A 21,632-nucleotide genomic window follows, 5' to 3' on the forward strand; every position below is an offset into this window, starting at 1 on the left:
CAGTAAGTAGTACCCACTGAGGCCAGGCCACACCCCTTCCCACTCTGGAGGCTGGCCCTCTATCTCCATGGCAACCTTTTCTGCCTCTAGGTTTCCATAGAGATCACCCCACCAGGTTTTTCATACCCGTTACCCAGGCAACAGGAGGGGACAGCAGAGCCAGGAAGGAAAGCTCTGTGGCCCCTGACTCCTCTCACCCCGTACCAGGAGAAGGAGCAGGGCCGGCCACCAATGGACACAGCCACATCACTGCCTGCATTCAGATGGCTTCCTTCGATGCCAATCCATGTTCCTCCGGATAGAGGCCCGCGGGAGGGGCTCACGCGGTAGAAGGTTGGTGTCTGCAGGAAGATGATTTGTTGGAGGGAATTCCCTCTTGGGTGCATATCCTAGCATTTGGGTCCCTTACTCTGTGTCCCCAGATAGTCAGACAGCCCAGAGGGCAAGGGTAACCACTCCCTTGTGGCTGGGCTCAGTCTAGGTATGGGCAACAGGAGCTATACTAGACATGAATCCAGGCCGACTTCTGCAGCACCCCTTGACACTTTCTGGGGTAACAAGAAGTAGAGGGCAGCAGGGTGAAGCTTACCACAAAGGTGAAGCGCTTGGGGGACAGGGCTCGGTAGTGGGGGGAACAGTCCCGCACACACACTTCCACCAGGGCGTCATGGGCCCGCAATGTGCTGGCATCTCCGATCTCACAGACAATCCTGTGGGCATGGTGGGGCTCAGCACTGCAGAATGGCTCCCCAGGCCACCCAGGCCCCTCACCACACACTGTAGTCTGCCTTACTGCTCTGCGCTGATGTACTCGCTCTCCACAGGGCTGCACAGCACCTTGCCCACGTGCACTCCTAGCCGCACATCCTCGAATCGCAGGCCCAGATTCTCGCCAGTGATGGTGAGCCTTGTCCCTCCCTGCCGAGGGCCTGTCTCTGGGGACAGCTGCAGGAAGGTAGAGGCTGGGGCGGACACAGCAAGGTCTACCGTGCCAGGTGAGAGGAGGTGGTGGGTGGGTTTACAAGGGTAGGGCTAGGCAGGTATTGGACTGGGTTTCCAGATCCTACCTTGAGAATCTTGGGGTCTGTGCAGCGGCTGCTGCCATGGTGGGCATGCATCCAGGAGGTTGGTGAGTCAGCTGGGCAGTGGTGACGGAGGGAACAGCGACGCTCAGCTACACACCAGCCACACTCAAAGCGTGGGTCTGCCTTGAGGCAGAGGCCACAACTCTGGCGCAGGGCTGGGCACTTGTAGAGGTGGGCTGTGACGGGAAGGCTGGTCAGCATGGTCCATATGCCATCCATTCACCCAGGCCAGCAGCCCTGCTACTCACCCTGTATGTTCTGGGGGTTGTCGATGACAAAGTTGCCATTCCACACAACGGATAGGTTCACAGGCAGGTCACTGATATCATTCCCCTCATAGGAGTACTGTTGGAAGCAGGCATAGTGGTCATGCTTGAGGTAATGGGTCACTACCTCTATGCCACATAGAGGATCAAGGGCGCCTATGGGGGCCCTCACCATCTCTGATGACTACTGAATGGGCCTGCCTACATGCAAGATGAACTAGAACACACACAGCTCTTCTGCCCATCTCTTCACACAGGGCTTCTCTTCTGGCTCCATGGCCCTGCTTCCTCCTACCAAACTCTATCTCCAGCAGCCATGAAGAAACCACACCCATCACCAGCCTCCAGTCCTATCCTCCAAGGCTACCTCAGACACCACTTCCAACACCAGGGCAGTCTTGGCTGAGAGCTTCAGTCAGCCATCTGGGGAAAGCAGGGCTAGCTGGGCCCAAGAGCATCAGGAAAGCTCTGTAAACATCAGTCTTTGTCTACTAAGCAGGTCAGGACTTCTGAGGTGTGAGGTATTTGGGACCCCACAGCCTGAGCACAGATCAAAAGACCACTGTCCTGAGCAAAGATTGCTGCGCCCACTCTACCTAGGTTGCCCTGCGCTTAGGGTAACAGCCTCAAGGGCTGGGCCTAAGCTTAGCTGCCTCCCACTTTCTGCAGCTGATGACCTCGGCTCTTGTCTTGTGTTCGGGCTGAGGCAGGCAGCTTGACGTCTCTGAGGGGTGGCTCAGCAATTCATCACTATTTTATCTGAAGGAATTTAATTGGATCCTATCAAATTCCCTGATACTCTCTCTTCCCTTTAAACACTGCTGAAGGGAAGATAAACGGGGGTCTACAGAGAAGGGGACAGCGGAGATGAAGGGTGGAGAGACACAGGAAGCAGAAGCAAGAGAAAAGGGGTGATAAGAGTCAGAGGGTGTTTGGGAGGGTACAGGTTATGTGAGGAGCCAGTAGGCGAAGGAAGGGAGGTGACCAACAGCATGGGAAATAGGGGCGTGCAGCCTTCCCTGCTGGGCAGAGAGCTGTGCTTCCACTAACCTGCGGCCCATGCTACCCTGGCAGCCGATTTAACCCCAACTACTACCCTGTTTGACCTCTATCAGCTAATGACTGCTGGAACCAGGGTGTGGGACAACAAAAGCCTTGTCAATCATCCTGTGTACACATGCCTTGCCAACCTGATCATAAACCTATTCCAAAAAATTCATTGCCCTCCTGACTATAAGCTTCCTGGGCAGAGGGGAAAATGAAGCCTCAGTAATCAGTGAGGAAAGTTTGAACCTGAGCTTGGGCCCCTGTGCACCAGAAGGGTTTGTTCCATAGAGAACCACAGTCAAACACCAGATTTGCTGAGCTCAGTGACAACTTTGGGAATGTCACTGTGAGGTATGAGTCTTCCACCAAGGGTTTTTCCCTGATACCCAGCAAGGCCACCTGCTGATGTTCAGATAGCTGTGGTGTGGACACGTTCCTTAGTGGTCATTATATCTGGCTATTTCACTAAGGAACTCAGAGCCACCATGAGCCCACTTCCCTACACCACTCATACTCACCCAAGGGCTCAGTGGTAGGCCAGGGAGCCAGCAGAGTCCCCTGACCTTCCCGAGGCACACCTGGCCTCATACATCATTCTGGCCTATTTTCCCTAACAAACCAGGTCTGGGACTGGATGGGCAATAGCCCACTCCAGAGCATGGCACACCCCCACCTTGCCTACCCGCCTGCTGTTCCCTCACCGAGGAGTTCTGGCATTGCAGGCTGGAGCTGTTGAAGCGCAGTGCAGTGACACGGGCCGGGCTGCCTGGGATGTGGAAAAGGCACTCGTACCCTCGCTGGCCTGACTGTGGCTGTGGCAGGTTCCGTGCGGCCAGGGTGATGGGCTTCACCACACCCACTGGCACATAGATGTGGGTAGAAGGCAGGATCTGTGGGCAATCCTGGGGATAGCAAAGGTCTGGCTGAGCTAGGTCTGGTGGCCAGCAAGAAGTGAAAGTTCCACTGTGTCCCAGGCTGTGGTGGCTCACAAAGCCCAGGCTCCTTGTGTCATTTTGTAGCTGAGCACCACAGGAACAGTGGTCTTTAAGTCCTGCTCCCACCAGGCTGTAGCTTCACAGAGGTCAGCCTATTCACCCTGGCCATAACCTAAAACCCCGCTACTCTGGGGCCATAGGTACCCCATCTGGTCCACAGCTGCACAGACCCAAAGCAGGAGCCAAGAATGGAGTACTGGGGTAGTAGGCTCTCAGCTGGGGGTCTGGGAGCATATAAAAATAGCCTGGGCCCTGCAGAAAAACAGGCACCCCCAGGGCCAGGGTTTCAGCAACAATAACTGATGCAACGCCTGGCTTGCTTGCAGCATGGCTGGCAGCAGCCTCAGGAGGAGGTGCCCCATGGGAGCCCGTGGAGCAGCTTTAAATAGGGATGCTGAAAACAGGCCTGATCCCTGGGGGCTGCCTTGGCTCCCAAGGTGGATATAGGCCCAGGATCTGCTCCGCAGGGCCCATAAGGGCCTGAGCTCTGACCCAGCCTCTCACAGTTTGACCCCAGAAGATCTGAAAAGGCTTACCGAGCAAGTCTGTGGCATGCCCCTGTATCCATCCATTGGGCACTAGCCCCAGTTTAGGTGGCAGTCCTGGTGGAGACACTGTGTGCAGGGCCACATAAACACTGCTGCTACCATCAGAGGCACATCTGCTAACTGTAGCCCAAGACTTGGTCTGTGATGGGACCCAGCTGAGAGAACAACCAACTTAGCTCAGCCTGTCCTAGAGCTCCTAACATCCCTGCTGAGCTGGGTTTACCATCCACCTACTAAAACACACCAGGTTGAGTCCAGCATTGCTCACTATCCCCTGAAATACCCTGTGTGAGTACAGCAGACAGAGAGCAGACATGGACCCTGGCCAGATGCTGCTGCCTGCCCATTATCCCAACAATCCCTTCCAGCTATCAATCCCCTGGCCATACCGAGGACGGAAGGCCTCCCTGGTGTAACTTCTCCTCACCTAGACTCCGGTATTCTTTCCAAGCCCAGCAGCATATCTTCTAATTATGAATTCCAAAACTCACAGGCCAGGCTAAGTGGGGCCCTCTGGGGGCACACAGAGTCTAGCTGAATTAATCCTACCAGCCACTTGTACCTCAGGCCCTGCTGATAGGTCATAGATCCCTTTGGATCTATTGGTTCAGGGCCAGGGACCAGCAGCCCTGAAAAGTCTACACCAATTCCTTGTTTCTCAGCACTTCAAGGAGAGACTGGCAGACACCTGGGTAGTGGAGCCAGGGTCCCTGCCTATGGGCTCCTGATTCCACCTTCACTTGAGAATCAACCCAGAAGTAGCCAGAGAAGGGGATGTTTTAGGACTCAGGTCAGGTCCCTAGACATCTGATCCACAGCTGTTTTCCTCATGCAAACAAGTCTGCTTTCCTATTGGGAACTCAGGTTATCCCAGGGTATGGCAAGGGAGAGAAGCCAAGAGTGAGGCCCACCAGGCCACTGGGGAGGTCACATGATGGGTTTCTTGTGGAAGGCCAGTTGCACCTCTCCATTCCTACAGTAAGGTCAGAATGCGGTACTAAGAGGACATCCCAGGTCTCCGGGACTGTCAGCATGAGCTCTGCTGACCAAGCCTCTGCGACGTTCCTTCTAGGGCCAACCACTCCATCCTGGCTGCCCATCTCACTAGCTGCTCAGTAAGCCCTGAGTGAAGCGAGGGCAGCCAGGTGAGCGCCTACAGGTCTCTCTCTAACTCCAGGCCAGTATCTGGGTATACAGAAAAGCACCTGGGGCTAGAAAGTCACAGGAATAAGTGAGCCTGCATGAAGTCCCCCAGAGCCAGAGGCAGGGAGATGGGGGCTGCTGCTTGCCACTGTCTATTCCGGGGTTTCCAAAGACTTTCATTTGCTAAGTCTGTGGTTAAACAACACTCCTGATAATCCAGACAAAGCTGCAAAGAAGAGTGAGCACCCATGGGATCAACCCATTCCCCCAAAGAGCCCTGCCTGACCCCAGCCCTGTGCAGACAAACCAGGTGTCTATGCTTCCCATCCTACTCAGCACACACGGTTTCACTGAGGACCTGAGCAGGTTACCACTCCAGGACGACATTTCCTCTGTTTAATAAAACTTCCTCGAGGTAATGAGCTAGTCAGGGCAGGATCAGAGGAACACCAGAGAAGAAACCTGGGCTACCTTGGCCTCAGGACCAACAGGGTCCCCCGCATTCTACTAGCACTTTGCTTTTTCCAGGGCACTGCGCAGGCCTCTCTGGAAGCGGCCTCAGGCCAACCCTGGCCAGCTCCCAACGCCCCTGGTTTGGCTCCTGCTGCCTACCCTGGATACTATGATCCAGTTCCCTGGATGCCACCTTCCCAGAAAGCCCACCCCACCCCTCCACTGTGTTCCTGGCTCTCACTCACTGTCACTGCCCCTATCCCCATAAGGATCAGAATCCTGCCTTCTACTACTACCTTGTCCTACCAGAATGTTAGGCCAGCAACTAGGGGGAGGGGGAAAGTCCAGAGGAGGGCAGGCTCATGGAGCCCCACTCATACATAATGACCTCCAGCCAAGGTTTCTAGACCAGTCTAGCTGGACTGCAGCCCCCACAGACCCAAGTGGGAGTATTCATGGCCTCTTCCTTCCCATCCCCATGATAGTAAGATGAATGGGTCCTGCTTCAAGTCCTGTCCCCACACCAACATGGACCCTAACCCCTTCCCAGCTTCCCATCCATGCAGGCCTGCATGCCCAAGGTGTCACAGGTTCCAGGAGGAGTGGCCTGCCACGCATACAGTCAGATTCAGCAGCAATTACCGTGTGGAGCTTAAGAAACCAGCACAGCTCTGCTGTTAGCTTCCCTTGCTGTCTGGAAGAGGACTGTCATGAGACCTGCTGGTCAGTGTGCTCCAGCCCAGGCTTCTACAGGGCTCTTAATCTCCAGTCTGTCTCCCAAGGATTACAAAGAACACCCAAGGACACCAGCAAATGTTCACAGTTTGCCCTCAGGCTACGACATTTAGGAAGTTGTTCCCACCTTGGTCACACCTCATAGTGTACAACAGGTATCCTGGCCACCTATGGGAATTGTTGGGTAACACCCTGAGGGTCACTGGTACTTCTGAAGTCTTATCCAGTCTTACCTCAGACACATTGACGCGGCCTTCCAGAAAGGCACAGTCGGCCGCATTGTTGGTGCACACATGACGATATTTGCACCAGTGGCAGGGGAAGGAGCCGTTGACACATGCCAGGCAGCTGCAGGGGGAGAATGGACAGTTAGGTCTAGGGGCGTAGTAGCTTTTATTTCCATCATGGTCCTGGTGTGCTGTTACTCTTTGGAATGCCAGCGCCTTTGCAAAGGCTGTTCCTGGCAGAGAAGATAACCAGACCCTCTGCCTGCTGCACAGGTCTTGCTGAAAATGGTCTTGCCTACTCTGGCTCTCTTCCTCTTCATTAAGCACGGGTCACTGCAGTGACCACTGGCCCTTATGACTGAGAACCAGAACGTGCTTCGAAGACAACAGAAGCACATGCCGCAAGCCCACTCCAATGGGCTCCGGTAGCAAGTGGTTCCCCCAGCTACTCAGAGCCTCAGTCTACCTCCACCTGTCCTATCCAAATCAGCTCCACCTGGACAGGTGCTGCTCAATCTGCATCTCATAATCCTGGGAGTTTGTAAAGACGGCCTTGTGGCCTCTGGAAAACACCTTTTCCCTTCCCTCCAGGATCACCCTACCAGTTCTGGTCAGACTTGCTCCTGAAGACAAACAACTCCAAGGGTGCCTGGCTACAACAGTCTCCTGCTCTGAAGACAACCTACCCTTCCTAGACAAGAGAAGGCCAAAAACAAAAGCAGGACCGAAAAGCCAGCCAATCCCACCTCCCAGGTCAAACCTGTTCAAGTTCTAAAATCCCCACCCTTGCCCTGGCCTTCTAAGGACCCTGTCTTGACCAGTGCCCTGACTAGTGAATGGACTATAGTTTGCCCCCAGCTCCCTTGTACCCGAAGCGAGGTGCTCACAGCCAAGGTGGGAAGCAGCAAACAGAGCTGATTCCATCTAACAGCCAGAAGTCCCAGGACTAGGCAGAAGCCAATGCCTGGCTGTTGTCCTACTGTGCAGCAGCTATAGCCAGGCCAAGTTGGCACTGAGTTGCCATGTCTGAGCTCCACAATGGCCCAGATCATAGTCTCCCTCAGAGGTCCTGGCCCCACTCTGGTGACCAGCGCGGCTTTTCATAGGTCACATCTCACTCTTTGACCAAGTTTCTAAAACAGCTCTCCACAGCCACAGCCTTCCTCCACGCTACCCTCAAGGCCCTGCCCAGCCAGCTCTTCTACTGGCAGGCTGTTTTTGTGGGGACCGCTTATCCTGCCTGCTTGACTGGATGTTAGCCGCAGGAGGGCAGGCCTGCAAAGTATCTGACACAAGACCACAGGCATGGAACTGTAGCAAGGGCACGGTCTGGGGACACTCACGACTGATGAACACTGCAGTTATAGAAGACAAAGTCCACAGATGCGAACTTCTTCCCCGTCTCCTTGGACTTGAGGTAGAGCTTCACAACCCGCTGGTCTCCTGCAGAATACAAAGGCTAAGGTACCAGGGCCATAGACCACAGAGCCAGACACCTATGAAGAGTGCCCAGATGGAAGCCAGCCCATTACACCTCTAGCCTAGGCCCCAGGAAGCTGATATCCCTTCCTCAGGTGGCCAGCAAGGAGTCAGAATACAACTTCCTCATGAAGGCTGGGCTAAGTGGGTTCACTGGGCTATACTTACTTGCCAGGTATTGAGTGACTAACTGGACCACAGCAGGCAGAAAGGTGCTGTGTTTAAACCCCCACCAGGGTTTCATCACACACAGAGCAAATGTCCCCACCTCCACTCTGACCTCTCCTCCTGTGTCTGTACTGCTGAGCAGGAAGTGAATCCACTCACCTTGGCCCTGTGTGATAGGTGCTACTTCCCGGGCAGAGGGTGAGCGGCAGTGGATGCGGCCATCTTCCAGGATGCTCTCAGTTTCTGTGAAGTCCTCAAAGGAGCAGTTGACACCAGCTGAGAGGTCAGGCACATTCCAGGCCTGCAGCACAAGCTGGCGGGTGGCAGAAGGCCTAGGTGAGTGGCTGACTGCCCAGCTTGCTCCACCCACTGCTCCCTCCCAGTCACTTCCAGCAGCCACACTCACCGGCACCTGGGACATGGTGACTGACACATTGCGTGGCTGGACAGTCAACTGCACACACTGCAGCAGGTCAGAGGCGAACCGCTGGGGCTCATCTGCCCGCTCACAGGCATCCTGCCTAGAGCAGCTGTAGGTAGAATGTGCTCAGGTTGGGCCCATAGAAGTTCAGAGTCCCCAGGGCCACCAGAGAGGGGTCACTGGGTTGAGGACATGGCTTCCTCTGCCCCCACCTTATGACATTCCCATCACTTGTCATGGGGTCAAAGGAGCCTCAGGTGGCTCCAGGGCAGCTATGACTATTGAGAGACACACAGACGGTTTCCAGGGCCACCAGGCCAAATGTCACCCACCCCTTCAACCCAGACCTCCCAGACTCACACACTGTGCAGGACACACCAGCCACAGTGGGGGTCCCTAGACCCCAGGCACAGCTCACAGGAAGTATACTGCACACAGCTTTCCACAGGTACCCGCGTCACCTGGAGAGGAGTCATAGTGTGAGGCCTGGCTAGGCCCATCCCAGCCTCCCAGCAGGTCCCTGCAGTCCCCATCCTGTAGGAGCACAGTGTACTCAAAAGTCAGGCTGTGTCACCCTGCCTCAGTTAAGTGGATCCAAGGGAAAACAGATTCAGGACAGGTAGCCAGATGAGGCCTACAGCTGTGACCACTCTGTCTCCCACCTGTCTGGACTCCTTTCTGGTCTGTGCTTCTGAGGGAGAGAGACTTGTCAGTGGAAGAAGACTGGGGCCAGCCCCAGCAGTGCTCAGAGGGGTGGGGCCAGTCCCAGCGGGGCTTAAAGGAGCAGACAGACTCTGGGTCTCCCCAGCTCTCAAGACTCCAGAGGCAGAACCAAGTATGCTCAGAAGAATTGCTGAGAAGCAAGAGCTAGTCAGCAAGCCTGGCATCCTGCCTGCTCCTTCCAACTAGTGCCTGTTATGGGGACACCAGTGTGCATGGAATAGGCACCACACTGGAAGGCTGGGCGCATAAGAACACAGCCTTGAAAAACTAGGCAGGCCAGGTTGGCCATAGCCCCACAAAGAACACAGCTGTAACTCATTATAGACAGCTAGAGTCCGAGTCAGGCAGGCTCAGCCCAGCATCCCAGATCAAGCCTCCAATGGCACCTGTGCTTGGACAGTGCTGCCATTCAGGCACCAATTTCCATGGTTAGAGGTCACAGGGAGAGGACAAGGGCCTTCCTGAGCAGGTCCTAGGGAGTCCGAGGCTACATGGATGGCATGAAGCCCTTACATACACACTTCCTAGAACAGGCCATCACTCATCTGTCTGCTGAGTGACATGTCAGGGTTTATAGCCAATAGGGCACCTCCGGGGAAGAAGCAGCCTCATGACACCAGGCAAGCTATTCCTCAGTTTCCTTATGATGGGGTTCTCTGGTTGAGGATCCCAACCCAGCCACCCTGACAGCCTATGGCTGAGCAGTTAGCAGCACCCACCTGCTTTTCCGTCATAGCATAGAGGTACTGGCGGTTGGGGCTGAGGACGAGGTCACGCAGGATAGGGCTGCCCTCCTGAGCCACCACACTCTCATAAGCCAGGGCTGGCCTGCCACTGGGGTTTGCGAGGTCCACCAGTATCTGTGGTAGCAAGGGTGGTCAGTGAAGCAGGCCAACAATACTCTATCTTAGACCCACCTCACCCTCTAACAAGCGCCTCCCCACAGAGCCCTGCAAGAACCAGTGTTTGGTCAGACTGAGCCAAGGCCGATCCAGCTCACTGTTACTGACCCAGCTCAGCCCAAGGACAAAGAAATAGGACAAGACAACCTGGGCAGGTGGGTGTCTTGGTTCCTCTATTAGTCCAGACACTAAAACTCAGTGGTAGGGTACATGTGGGATACAGTGCCCACCACCAAGCTGCAGGACTTTGGGATTCTTTCATGGATCACCTGAGGTCTGTGAAGGTGAGGTGAGGGGGCACACAGAAACCTGAGGATCAGTGTAGCTGAGGAACAAGACCAGGGGCTCATACACAGGGTGGCCAAGGCTATCCCTGGTGTCTTGGGGTGAGGGACACCCCAGCAAGAAGGTGTTAGGAAGAAGGGCGTCTCACTGGCATGGAAATATAGTTAAGATCCCAAACAAGCCAGGCGCTAATTAGCCTGCTCCTCTCCTGCAGCCTTGGTGCTGCAAGTATTTTTAGTTGCTTTTACCAAACAAATGTATTTAATTAACAGAGAGACCCATGGGGGCTTTCAGGATGGGACTCATGGGGCATGTCTGCCTGCTTCAGCTGGGCCCAGGCACAGTCTCCTGGGCATAGGACTTGCAGTTTGCTTCTACCTTCTATACAGCTAATGCTGCCTAACACCCATGGCTAGCCTTTAACCCTCAGGGTAGGGGGCTGGAGTGAGCCTGGCCTTCTCTGTACCCCACAGAAAGGGGACAGGGCAGACCTGGGGGCAGCAGGGTCAGGCAAAAGCAGCACCCTGTGTAGGCCAGTTCTGTCAGGAGCTGGGCAAGGGACCAGCCAGGGTGGGGCCTTGTGTCTCTGGGCCAAGAGACTGCTGGCTGAGAGAGGGGGGAGGGTCACATTCCTGAGAGCCTGGGCCACCCCCCACATCCGCTCAGCTGCCTCTCCACTAAGACAGGCTTAAGTCAAACCAGGCCCGGAAGAGCAGGGTAAGGGAGGAGGTCCTGGGAGACCTGCTGGGGCTGGGCCCATAGTTGCCCAAACTTGTTCCTAGGCCTGTAAATGGACAAGCAAGAGCAGCTGGCTAAGGTGGTAAGGGGCCACAGCAGCCCAGTGCCCCTGGAGCTGGAGAGGACACTACCCTAACCCAAACCTATAGCCCAGCCATGTCATATGTTAGAGCAGGGGCGGGAATCAGGTCCTTGAGGACTGTGCCAGAGCTGCTCACACTGATGTACTGTGGGCACAGCAGTCATGGCAAGGCTAGACCCACACTGCACAGGCCCAAACTTGGCTTGGCTGTCTCTCAGGTGAAAGGACTCATGTGGGGTGCTGAAGTTCTCCATGGTAGTTTCTCTACCCACGGAAAGGGAAGGAAACACCAGCTCCACCACCCCAACAAAGACAGGTGCCAGGAAACAAGGCTGTGCAGTGTGCAGGGGACTGAGAGCTCCAGACCATGCCCCTCAAGCCTCTAAGACCATAACCAGGACTCTACTCCCCCCACGCTGGGCTTCACCCACCTCCACATCTCAGGAAAATCCTACCCACTTCACTCCCGGCTGACAGCTCTGTACCCAGCATGTCGGGTGCTCTGGACAGGGACCCAGGGAGTTTCTTCTTGCCACACTGACCACCACTGGCAAAGTAAGGCTGGGGACATGACCAGTCCTATCCACCTGCCACCACTCGCCATTACTCTTTCCAGCCTGGGTAGACACTAGCTCTAGACATGCACGGAAGGGACAGGCCAGGGCCAGGGCAGTAAGGAAAGGGCTGCAGGCCACCCAGGCTCAGGAGGCCCTGCCCCCTGCCTGCTGCTTAATTGACTGGAACAGGTGGTCCCAACAGACAGCTGCAGTGGGTGTGTGAGTCCAGCTGTCCATCCACCTGCCCGGCAATGGGCCATATCCACAATCAGGTCCCAGGGATACAGCCCCAGTAGAGGAACTCTGAGGAGGGACCACTCCTAAGTTGGAGGAAGACGGGACATCAGGGGGTTATAGACATGACTGAGCCAAGCCATGCTCAGGCCTGACAGGATCTCTGTACACAGCAGTGTGATGTGGCTATCACGTGTTGCAGTGTCCCTGAGTGCCTGTGTGATAATGGGGCTTATGTTTCGAATATGAAATGTCGTGCGTGTGTTTACTTAGTTCCCAGCTGGTGGACTGTGTAGGAAGTTCATGGGACCTGCTGGAGGTGGGAGTCTTAGTAAAGATGTCAACACTGGAGTGGGCCTTGAGGGTTATAGCCTGGCCCTGCCTGCTGCCATGTCCTGCCCTGCTGTGAAGGACTCTACCCCTCTAAGACAGTGAGCTAAACAAACTCTCCTTTAGGTTGTTTATGTCAGGGTATTTTATCACAGAATTAGGAAACACAAGGCCCTGTGAGAACACGTGTGTGATGGAGTTCCCAAGGTACATGCATGATGGGGTCCCTGTGAGAACACATATGTGATGGAGTTCCCAAGCTACAGGCATGATGGGGTCCCTGTGAGAACATGTGTGTGTGTGGAATTCCCTAAGTGCATACTGATGGGTCCCTGTGTGTACAGTGTGTGATGGAGTTCCTTAAATGCATACATGATGGAGTCTCTGTGTACATGTGGGTGATCAGGCACCTTTGTATACACATGATGAGGTCCCTGTGTATACACATGAAACAGGTTCCTATATGTACACATATGGTGTCCCTGTGATCATATGTGCAATAGGTGTATCTATGACAGGTCTGTGTGTACATACCAGTTGGGACAAGGGTCACGGACACATATGCGATTATGGAATTCCTGTGTGTACATGTGTGATAGGGCCTTGATGTGCATATGAGTGAAGGGGGTCTCAGTGTATACATGTGACACATGTAATGGGGACTCTGTGTATATATGTATGACCTTTGCATATACAAGTATAATGGGGCATTTGCGTGCACAGGCATGTTCTAATCTCTGAAAATAAATATGTATGATATCCCTCTGTACATACATGATGGATCCTTGTGTGAGCATATGGAGAGGAGCCCTGTATACATGTGTAGGAAGGACTGTGCACAAACATGTGATGGGGTCTCAATGGATATGTATGTGATGGGTCCCTGTGTACATGTATATGTAGTCCCTGGATCTATGCATAAAAGAATACACGTGTATGTGTATAATAAAGAACATGTGTACACACGTAGGATGTGGTCCATATGCACATATGTATGATGAGGTTCCTGTATCTATGTTTAATAGGACCTTCATATGTACATGTAGTGGGATTCCCATATACATACATATAGACTCCCCACGTGCACCTGTAGATGGAATCCCCTTGTACGCATGTAATAGGGACTCTGTCTATACATGTGTATGAAGGGGGCCCCATGCACATGCATGTGTAATGGGGTCCCTTATATACATATGCATGATGGGGTTCCCATGTATATACCTATGTAATATGTATATATAGATAAATTTATATGTATATATGCATTTGATGGGGTCCCCATGTGCACTTTTACACATGAACAATGAGGCCCACATGTGCAAACATTAGGGAAATACCTGACTGAAGTAATGGTCCCCAGGTCATGCTGCATCCCACTAAGTTACAGTCACTACAGTATAGCTTCATTAGACTACATTGATAAGAGGTAAACTGAGACTCACACAGAACCTGTGAGAAGAACCAAGCCTTAGACCCAAGACTGCAACTGGGGACATAGTCTACCCAGAAGTTCTGGGGAGGCATCCAGGAGGGCATCCCAGGAGGGCAAAAGCAAGAGCCTCAGAAGGCAGAGTGGGCCCAGGGCCAGGGCATTAGCAGGGCAGCAGAGCCCACGTGCCAATGTCTCAACCCACAGCTGTCCACTCCAGGGCCACCCACCTGGAGACAGCTGGTCTAGCAGCCCTTTGAAAAGCAGCTGGGTAGCTGGCAGAGCACGGGAAGGCACAGGCTGGGGCATCCCAGGCATCCTTACCACCTCCAGCTGTTGCCTTCTTGCTTCTCATACTTTTCCCCAGGCACCAGAATCTTCCATTACTGTCCTCAATAGCCCATTGCTCCCAGAGGCTGTGGAGGAGCCACCTAGCCTCCTTGGACACAGTCTCAAGCAACACCAGCACCTATTCACCCCAGTTTGGTGACACAGGCTTCCCCCACCCTGTCCCTGTGCCTATCAAGCCTCAGGCCTCTGTCCTATCTGTTGAGGGTGAACCTGAAATCTGAGCTGACCAAGGAAAGAAGCCAGGTCAGACTCTGATCTCCCCAATGGACAGAGCACCAACCACGATATGGTAGACCAGGGAACACCCTACCCATGGTTCCCAGAATACCTCAGGAGAGGTCAGAGAGAGTCTTGTTAAATTTGCCACTAGTGGAGAAGGCCAGAGCTCCAGGCTAGCCAGGCTGTTTGCTGGGCTCCAATCACCTCTAAGGCCCTAGCCAACTGCTGCAGGCGGGTGGGCAGGCAGCTGACAGCCTGGCCAGGTCAGCTGTCTGTCCGGTCCAGAGCCAACAATAGGGCCATTATCCAGACCAAGGGCAGGCGGGGTTGCTGAAGAGGATGTCTGGGCCATCCAGGCTGTATGCCAAGGCCGGCACGCGCCCTAGCTGCCCGGAGGCAGGGGGCTGCCCAGTTTTGCCTAACCCAAGAGAGGAGAGGTCCCTTGCTCTGCTCACCCCAAGAAAGCAGCTTGGGCTGACCCTAAAAACTATTCAGCCCTGGCCTCCCTGCTTGTGGGAGTGTACTGAACAAGCAGATCTCACTCTGCAGGACAGGGTCTCGGGGAGAACAGAGCAGGGACAGCAGCCCATGAGCATATTAGCTTCTGCAGACACAACTGCCAAGCCTGTCTTCCATGGGAGGTCGTCATAGGAGGAGGTACATAAGGTCTTTCTTCTAGCCCCTTGCTGGATCCCCACCACTCTCAAAGGGTAAGCAGTGGGATAGCCTAAGAGTAGCGGGCACATGCTGCCCATAACTGAATGACAAAACATGCTCTGAAGGTGCCCACTAGCTATCATCGGACCAGGTGTAGGCAGGGGTTCCAGGAGTTACACCTCTCAAGCCTCTCCCTTCACCACACATAAAAGTGGGGGGCAAGGAGGCTAGAGCTCTAACAGAGGACAGCCGGGGCTGTGAGGACCAGCTGCAGCCTGCTCCTGCACTGACCTCTTCCATGCGGTGGATTGCTCTGGTCCACCACTTCTTAGGACTGTGAGAACTCACGGGTTTATAGTCCTACAGGAGACAGCATCTTACCAGAAGTTGAGGGGAGACTCTGGGCTCGGATTACACTGTTCTCTGCTCATGAAACACTTTCCCGAGGACAGCCCTGGGTTGGGGGCTATTCTGGCCTCCCCTGCCATAGATGAATCCTGACTGCTACCCCGGGGAAAGGCTGCCGAGGGTGGGTACTGACAGCAGGGCACAATGTCAGCTGATTGTTCTAAGGGTGACTGTCATGTGCATCTCAGTGACCTCTTGCCCACTAGGAGCTTATGTGCTTTCAGACTGGAGCTAGTAGTTAGCTAGCACTGATAAAGTCTGTGTCTTGACTCGGCCCCTGGTTGCACGCCTCCTTTAGCACCAGCAAGAGAGTGGTAGTGCTCCCAGGAGTACTTGGGTTCCATAGGGGCAAATCAACTCCAGAAAAGGCAGGCAGCCTGGGCCCCTCTATTCCCTACTCACAACAAGCAGAGGGAGAAATCAGAAATAGGTCCTGCCAAGCAGAGCCATGGGTCTCCCAGAGTGCTTAGAACAAGATATCAGAGGTTGGATGAGAAGATCAAGAAGGAGCCTAGCAGCTCCTCCCAACACAGTCAGAACCTATCCCTCAAAGGTTGGGTCCTTGGAGCAGCATTGCATGAAACACTGCATGCCAAGCAGAGGGCTGCATGCTTGACCTGCATGTGGCCAACACTGTGTAGTTCATGGACCTAGAGCATGCCACAGTTTGGCACTGCGGTCAGGATGAACCTCATAGCAACTGAGCAAAGGACACAAAGGAAATGTACATGACTCAGTCCATTCCCAGCATGACAGCCGCAGGAGGTCAGCCAGGGCGTCCCTGTGATGGCAGAGCCTGGGAGGGGGTCAGAGGAAGGTAATGTGTCCCCCAGGGAGCCTTCGCTGTGGGCACCATTATGGGTGCCTCCAGACACAGGGTCTCAAGCAGGGCTGGGTGCAGAGGCAAAGAGAGCAAGCTGGAGGCATCCAAGGTCAAGGGCTTTTGGTGGCAGGCGGGGCTACTTGTCCCCAGGCTGCTGGGCTGCAGTGGTACAGATTCTACAAACAGCAGAAACAGCTGTAAATGAAGAAGGCCTCTGGCACACTTGAACTGCACAGCAAGCCGTCTGGAGGTTTCACATCTGCTTCAGGCTTCAGATGTGCTGAGCAGAGCTGTGCCCACTTCTCAGAACATCATGTGAAGATACTGATAAACACCCTGGGGAGAACCAGACATCTATGCCTGGATAGATGGGCAGCACAGGATAAAGGGTTAGGTCTTCCAGGCCTGTGAGCACGGGTCTAGCAGGGCACTGAGCCTGCAGCCACACCTCTGTTCCAGAGGCACACAGTAGCAAACAGATAAGAGAATATGATGGTCCTGGATCATAAAGAATACCACTGGCCCTGCCCTTATCTACACCCTAGTCCTGTCTTCCACCTTCTCCAAGCCCCTGGACAGCTCACAGGGAGGTTTAGGCTCATGCAAGTCCAGGAAAGGAAAGAGATTTCAGGAGAGCCAGGGTAGACCTCCTCAATGGCTGGGCCCTAAAGTGGCCCAAGAAGATGAGTGCTCCCTCAGGCCCCTCCTTCAGCCTTGGCACCCCCATTGGTCTGCAATGCCTTTACTCAGCTGTATAATGCCATAGCACGAATCTCTGGCAAAGCACACTAGGTGGCTCATAGAACTTTCTGAAAACATAGGTTAATTCCAACATTAAGCAAACCTTCACACAAAAAAAATAGACATCCAGATTCTTCTGGGGGGGGGGAGGCAGCAAGGGCAGCTACCCCGGCAGAAGAGGCAATATTCTACCTGGCATGCTTACCAGAGGACCTGGCTGAACCTCAGCATGCAGAGTCCCTTGGCCCTGAAGTATAAATGGACAAGGTGACTGGCCTGGGGTACCCCTTTCTTCCCAGCTCAGCAGTAGCCTAGAGCAAGTACTTGGCAGGAGTCCAGAGCCTATTTTCGCAGAGGTACCTGGGTCATCTTGCAGGACCAAACAAGGGCTGCAATTGGGAACTCTGGCCAGAAATGACTCTTTGGAGGCTGTAGGGGGAGCTATTCACAGGACTGGGACTCTGGGGACCCAGGAAGATGCTGGGAGGGGCATTCCAGAGAGATGGCCTTTATGGGGGGGGAGGGTCATGTTGGCAGGCAGGACTCTGGGGAAGAAGGGGGAGGTAGGGGCACCCCAGCCAGCCATGAGCAGCTGAAGTTGGCAGGTCTTAAATTAATCGCTACAATTTTACACAACAACACGTTTGGCAGGGCCTGGCCTAGGGCCAGCCAAGTCTCTGGAGCTCCCTAGATGCTTTTTAAAGCCCTGGAAGTCCCGGGCCTGGGAAAGATAGGAGGGGCCAGCCCAGCCTGCCTGCCCTAGGTCAGGCAATGGCCTGGGGTCCCCAGAGTCCAGGCTCCAACACTCGGGGCTGAGAGTGGGGCCACAGGCACCCCTGTGTACTGTTGGTCAACCAGCAGAGCCAAGACCAGAAGCCTCAGGAGTGGGAGGAGCATGGTTAAAAACAAGAGGGCTCAGGAGGCCACTCTAAAGCCCAGATGCAGGAGGTAGCCGGCAGCCCACAGGCAAAAGGCTAGTACTGGCTTGAACAGGGGACCATAGAAAGTTGCCCATCTGTCAGGGCCATGACCTGGGGAGGTAAAGGCTGTGGGAATCTTGTAGCCTGGAGGTGGCCCAGGCCTCAGACCCAGCAGTGGGAACTACAGGCATTTCCAAGCCAGGGACAACGTAAAGATACTGCAGGGAGGCTACTCCAATCCAAAGGCCACCAAAGCAACTCTGGAAGCAGTCCTGGGGGCCAGCAACTAAGAAAAAGGGGCTCCTCAGAGTCACTAAAGCATAGCCTAAGTCTCAGAGCCCTACTAGGTTCCAGTCATCCTCCAAGGACCCACTGAAGAGGGGAGGGAGGGAGCAAGGGCCCTTGATTCATGTGACAGGACTGCTCTGTGCCTCAGTTTCCCAATCTGTGGAACAGGTGCTGGGATGGCTGCGAGGCTTTGGGTGAGTCAGTCACGAGTACTCAGTGCATGCTCACAGGAAGGGTGCCTGTTAGGCTCTGCAGAAGTGCTGAAAAGAGGGCTTAGAAAGGCTCACACAGCCAGCAGAGAGCGGACAAAACTTCAGAAACACCTCATTTGCACAACATTAGCAACAAAAGATGATCGATAAGACAGGAACACCTGTTGAACTATTTCAGGAAATCCCACGACCGGGACAGGTGGATTGGGTGAAAAGGAGCAGACAGCAGGGGCCCCATGGTGTAATTATATCCACGTCCTGAGTGGCACAGCATGCACCCAGTTCAAACACAGACATCTAAATGAAATGTTGGTTCAACTTTGCGCCCCCTGCCCCTGCAGATGATTCCATATGCCCCAGACAAGGCCCCATCCACTCAAGCGCTGTACTTAGCCATCTGTACCCAGGGATGGGAGGAGCCTAAGTCACAGGCCAGGCTCTGGCAGGCGGGAACAGAGGCCCTTGGCCTGATGAGGACACTGGCTGGGGGCAAAGAACCAGCTCCTCAGTGGGACTGTCCAGTGGCCGTACAAACAGAATCTCAAGGAGGTAACCTGGTCGAGGCAGCAGAGAGGACTTCATTCCTACCTGCCCTCTTGGGCATGGGGATGAGGGGAGGCAGGCGTGAGGAATGGGGGAGGGTTAGCAATTCAACCTCTGACACAGATATCATCACAACAGTGCAGCCTCTGCTCACAGACAGTCTCCAAGGTCCCATAACCGGACTCAGTTCCCTCTCTGTGGGAGCACTGCCAACCAAGACTCAAGGGAACATGTATGCTCTGAGTTTGCCAGTCAGCCGTAACCAAAGGGGCCCCTGGGGCCCAGGAGGCAGGAAGGAGACAGGACTGGAGGGACCTGTTCTCCCAGCCTCACTTGGGTCTGTCTGCCACCCCTAGTCCACAGGACATCAAAAGAGACACTCCCAACCACAGAAGCCCATCTCCAGCTGGGAGGCAGGTACTAGGGAACCCCAAGAGAAGTCTCTAGGTATACTGCACCCCAGCTTCTATGACCATTCTCAACACATATTCACCAACCTCTCTCAGTGGCTTCCCAGTCCCATGTACTTCCTTGAGGCACTTGTAGGTTACAGAAGAGGCCCCAATGGAGCTCAGAGCACACCTACACCACCTGGGAGTCATAATGAACAGGACAGGGCTCCATGGGCAGCAGGGGCCTGGTCTGAGCAATTCAACCACCCACCTCCACTGGCCAAGTACCAGGACTCTAAAGTAGAAAATCCATGGGATTCCTTGCTTACCCTGGAGGCCCCTCAATTATCAGCTCGGATCGCAAGGCCTCAAGACTACCAGCAGCACCCAGCCCAGGATATGGACAGTGAGAATGAAGACTTCCCAGAGATTCCTTAACGGGCAAGGCTGGGATATGGTTTCCACATGCAATGTTAGGGGGCTGAGAGCAGACAGGCCTTCCTGGCACTGGGCCCAGTCTTACCCACGGGCATGCGAGCAGGCAGGCCAGAGGGATGGGGGGTGGTGGTATCAAAAGAGCTCTCAGCTGTTATTTCATCTCTTGGCCCTGCTTGATGGTCCTCTAGGTACCCAGGCAACTCCACCTTTCAGTGTTACTGGAAGCTCCTTCCACCCAGGTGGGACCCTACCCACCCACTGCCCATGCAGTGACAGGCAGACCCACAGCTTCTCCTGAAAGCCCTCCCTGTCTAACTAGTTCTGGAGAGGAAGAGTCTAGAAATCAAACAGGCCAATACACAGAGCCAGCCTCATCCCAAGGCCTGAGCTGGTCCATCAGTCACTCAAGTCACCTGCTCCCTGGACACCAGGCTGTGGTGTGATGGGGGCGGGGCACTCCCCTTGCCCTGCCCTTGGCCTTGCTTTGCTGCACAGTGGGTGGGAGTGGGGCTGGCTGACACAGAGAGTGCTGCTTCAGCAGACACCAGATCTCCCAGGGCTGAAAGTAGAACCCAGTGGGGAGGGGGCCGGCATAGTCCTGCTCAGCCCAACATCGACACAAGCTTCCTCTCCAGTCTCTTGACACCCAAGCCATCCTCCAGGATTTAGACTTCTGTACAATGATCCTGAAAATCTTGTGCAGCAAAACAGAGCCAACCTCAAGCCCTGTCACAAGCCCCTTGGGCCCCCAGATACACAACAGGACAGAAAAAAACAAAAAAACTTCCCATGGGAAGCCCAGAAAGGAGGCCCTTCAGGGGCTCCTGGAGATTTGAGCCCCTCAAGGTCACTGGGCCTGGCACAGAGGCATGCACCCACCCACCTCATGCACAGACCCAGGTCCCCGTCAGAGAAAATCTGCTTATCTCCTTTGGATGGGACCTGTACACACACACACACACTACCCAGGGGTGGCCCCTCCAAGCCCACACAGGCCTGACCTTGCGGATGCGGCCGCTGCGAGTGCCAGCGAAAACCACGGTGCGGCCCTGGTAGTCATAGGCAGCCACAGCAGTCAAGCCATCATCCTTGTCCACAAAAAGGGGTGTGCCCTCGATGGTGACCGTGCCCCCCAGTGGCTGGTTGAAGTCCTGCCCGCAGAAGTCGTCATCGATCTGCAGGGGCTGTAAGAAGTGGCAAGGTAAGCATTTAGCAGCCCTCGGAACCTTCACCTTGAGCACAGCGGGGGACAAGGCTAGAGAAGGGAGGCCTAGGGTGGGAGAAGCCATAGAGCTACCCAGACCCAAACAAGGCCTACAAAATTCTGGAGGAGAAACAGGGTCTGTGAAACAGCCCAGATCCGGTGAATGTGTCCAAAGTGAGAAAAAGACCCAGAGAGAGTGACCCCTGGGAAGGGTGGTGAGCTATAGGGCCCACAAACATGGAACCAGGCCAGCCACTACAGGAATGGTCATGGTGGACAAAGGAAGGGTGGCTTAGAATTGGGGGACAGCCAATAGAATTATTCCTCCAGCAAATCTTACATTTGCACCTTGCATGTAGACAAAGACGATGTTTAAGGCAGGAGGGAGTGGGCACACCCAGAAAGCACAGAGAGGGACCTGCTGTGCTGGCGGCAGGAAGCAATCAATACCTCAAGGTTCCGGAGTTGGTTTAGAGTAGAGGCACAGGAGGGGGGTGGATAGACAGGACAGGAATTTGGGGAGAAGGAAGAGGACAGCTGGTTCTCTTCTGGAGTCTGGCATTAGCTGGGGTAGAGGCCACTGATATAA

At 54.5% G+C, this 21,632-nt stretch overlaps 1 protein-coding gene across 2 annotated transcripts in view; it reads right to left on the bottom strand.

Moving 5' to 3' along the window:
* Plxna1 (plexin A1) overlaps nucleotides 1-21,632 on the bottom strand; it is a 46,236-nt gene that overhangs the window by 17,709 nt on the left and 6,895 nt on the right. For both annotated transcript variants that reach the window (XR_007589921.1, XM_050131294.1), the window contains exons 3-15: nucleotides 20,841-21,023; nucleotides 10,010-10,150; nucleotides 8,928-9,028; nucleotides 8,553-8,676; nucleotides 8,306-8,459; nucleotides 7,843-7,942; nucleotides 6,506-6,620; nucleotides 3,100-3,300; nucleotides 1,334-1,430; nucleotides 1,068-1,261; nucleotides 794-945; nucleotides 590-710; nucleotides 205-341 (exon numbers count right to left, since the gene is read on the bottom strand). Coding sequence is in view for 1 of the 2 variants with exons in the window: in XM_050131294.1 (XP_049987251.1) it covers nucleotides 205-341; nucleotides 590-710; nucleotides 794-945; nucleotides 1,068-1,261; nucleotides 1,334-1,430; nucleotides 3,100-3,300; nucleotides 6,506-6,620; nucleotides 7,843-7,942; nucleotides 8,306-8,459; nucleotides 8,553-8,676; nucleotides 8,928-9,028; nucleotides 10,010-10,150; nucleotides 20,841-21,023 (1,820 nt within the window). In the remaining variant the exon portion in view is untranslated. The remainder of the gene's footprint in view (nucleotides 1-204; nucleotides 342-589; nucleotides 711-793; nucleotides 946-1,067; nucleotides 1,262-1,333; nucleotides 1,431-3,099; nucleotides 3,301-6,505; nucleotides 6,621-7,842; nucleotides 7,943-8,305; nucleotides 8,460-8,552; nucleotides 8,677-8,927; nucleotides 9,029-10,009; nucleotides 10,151-20,840; nucleotides 21,024-21,632) is intronic.

This window comes from Alexandromys fortis, unplaced genomic scaffold (genome assembly GCF_014885135.2).
Source record: "Alexandromys fortis isolate MF-2015 unplaced genomic scaffold, M_Fortis_MF-2015_v1.1 scaffold_378, whole genome shotgun sequence".
Taxonomy (NCBI): Eukaryota; Metazoa; Chordata; class Mammalia; order Rodentia; family Cricetidae; genus Alexandromys; species Alexandromys fortis.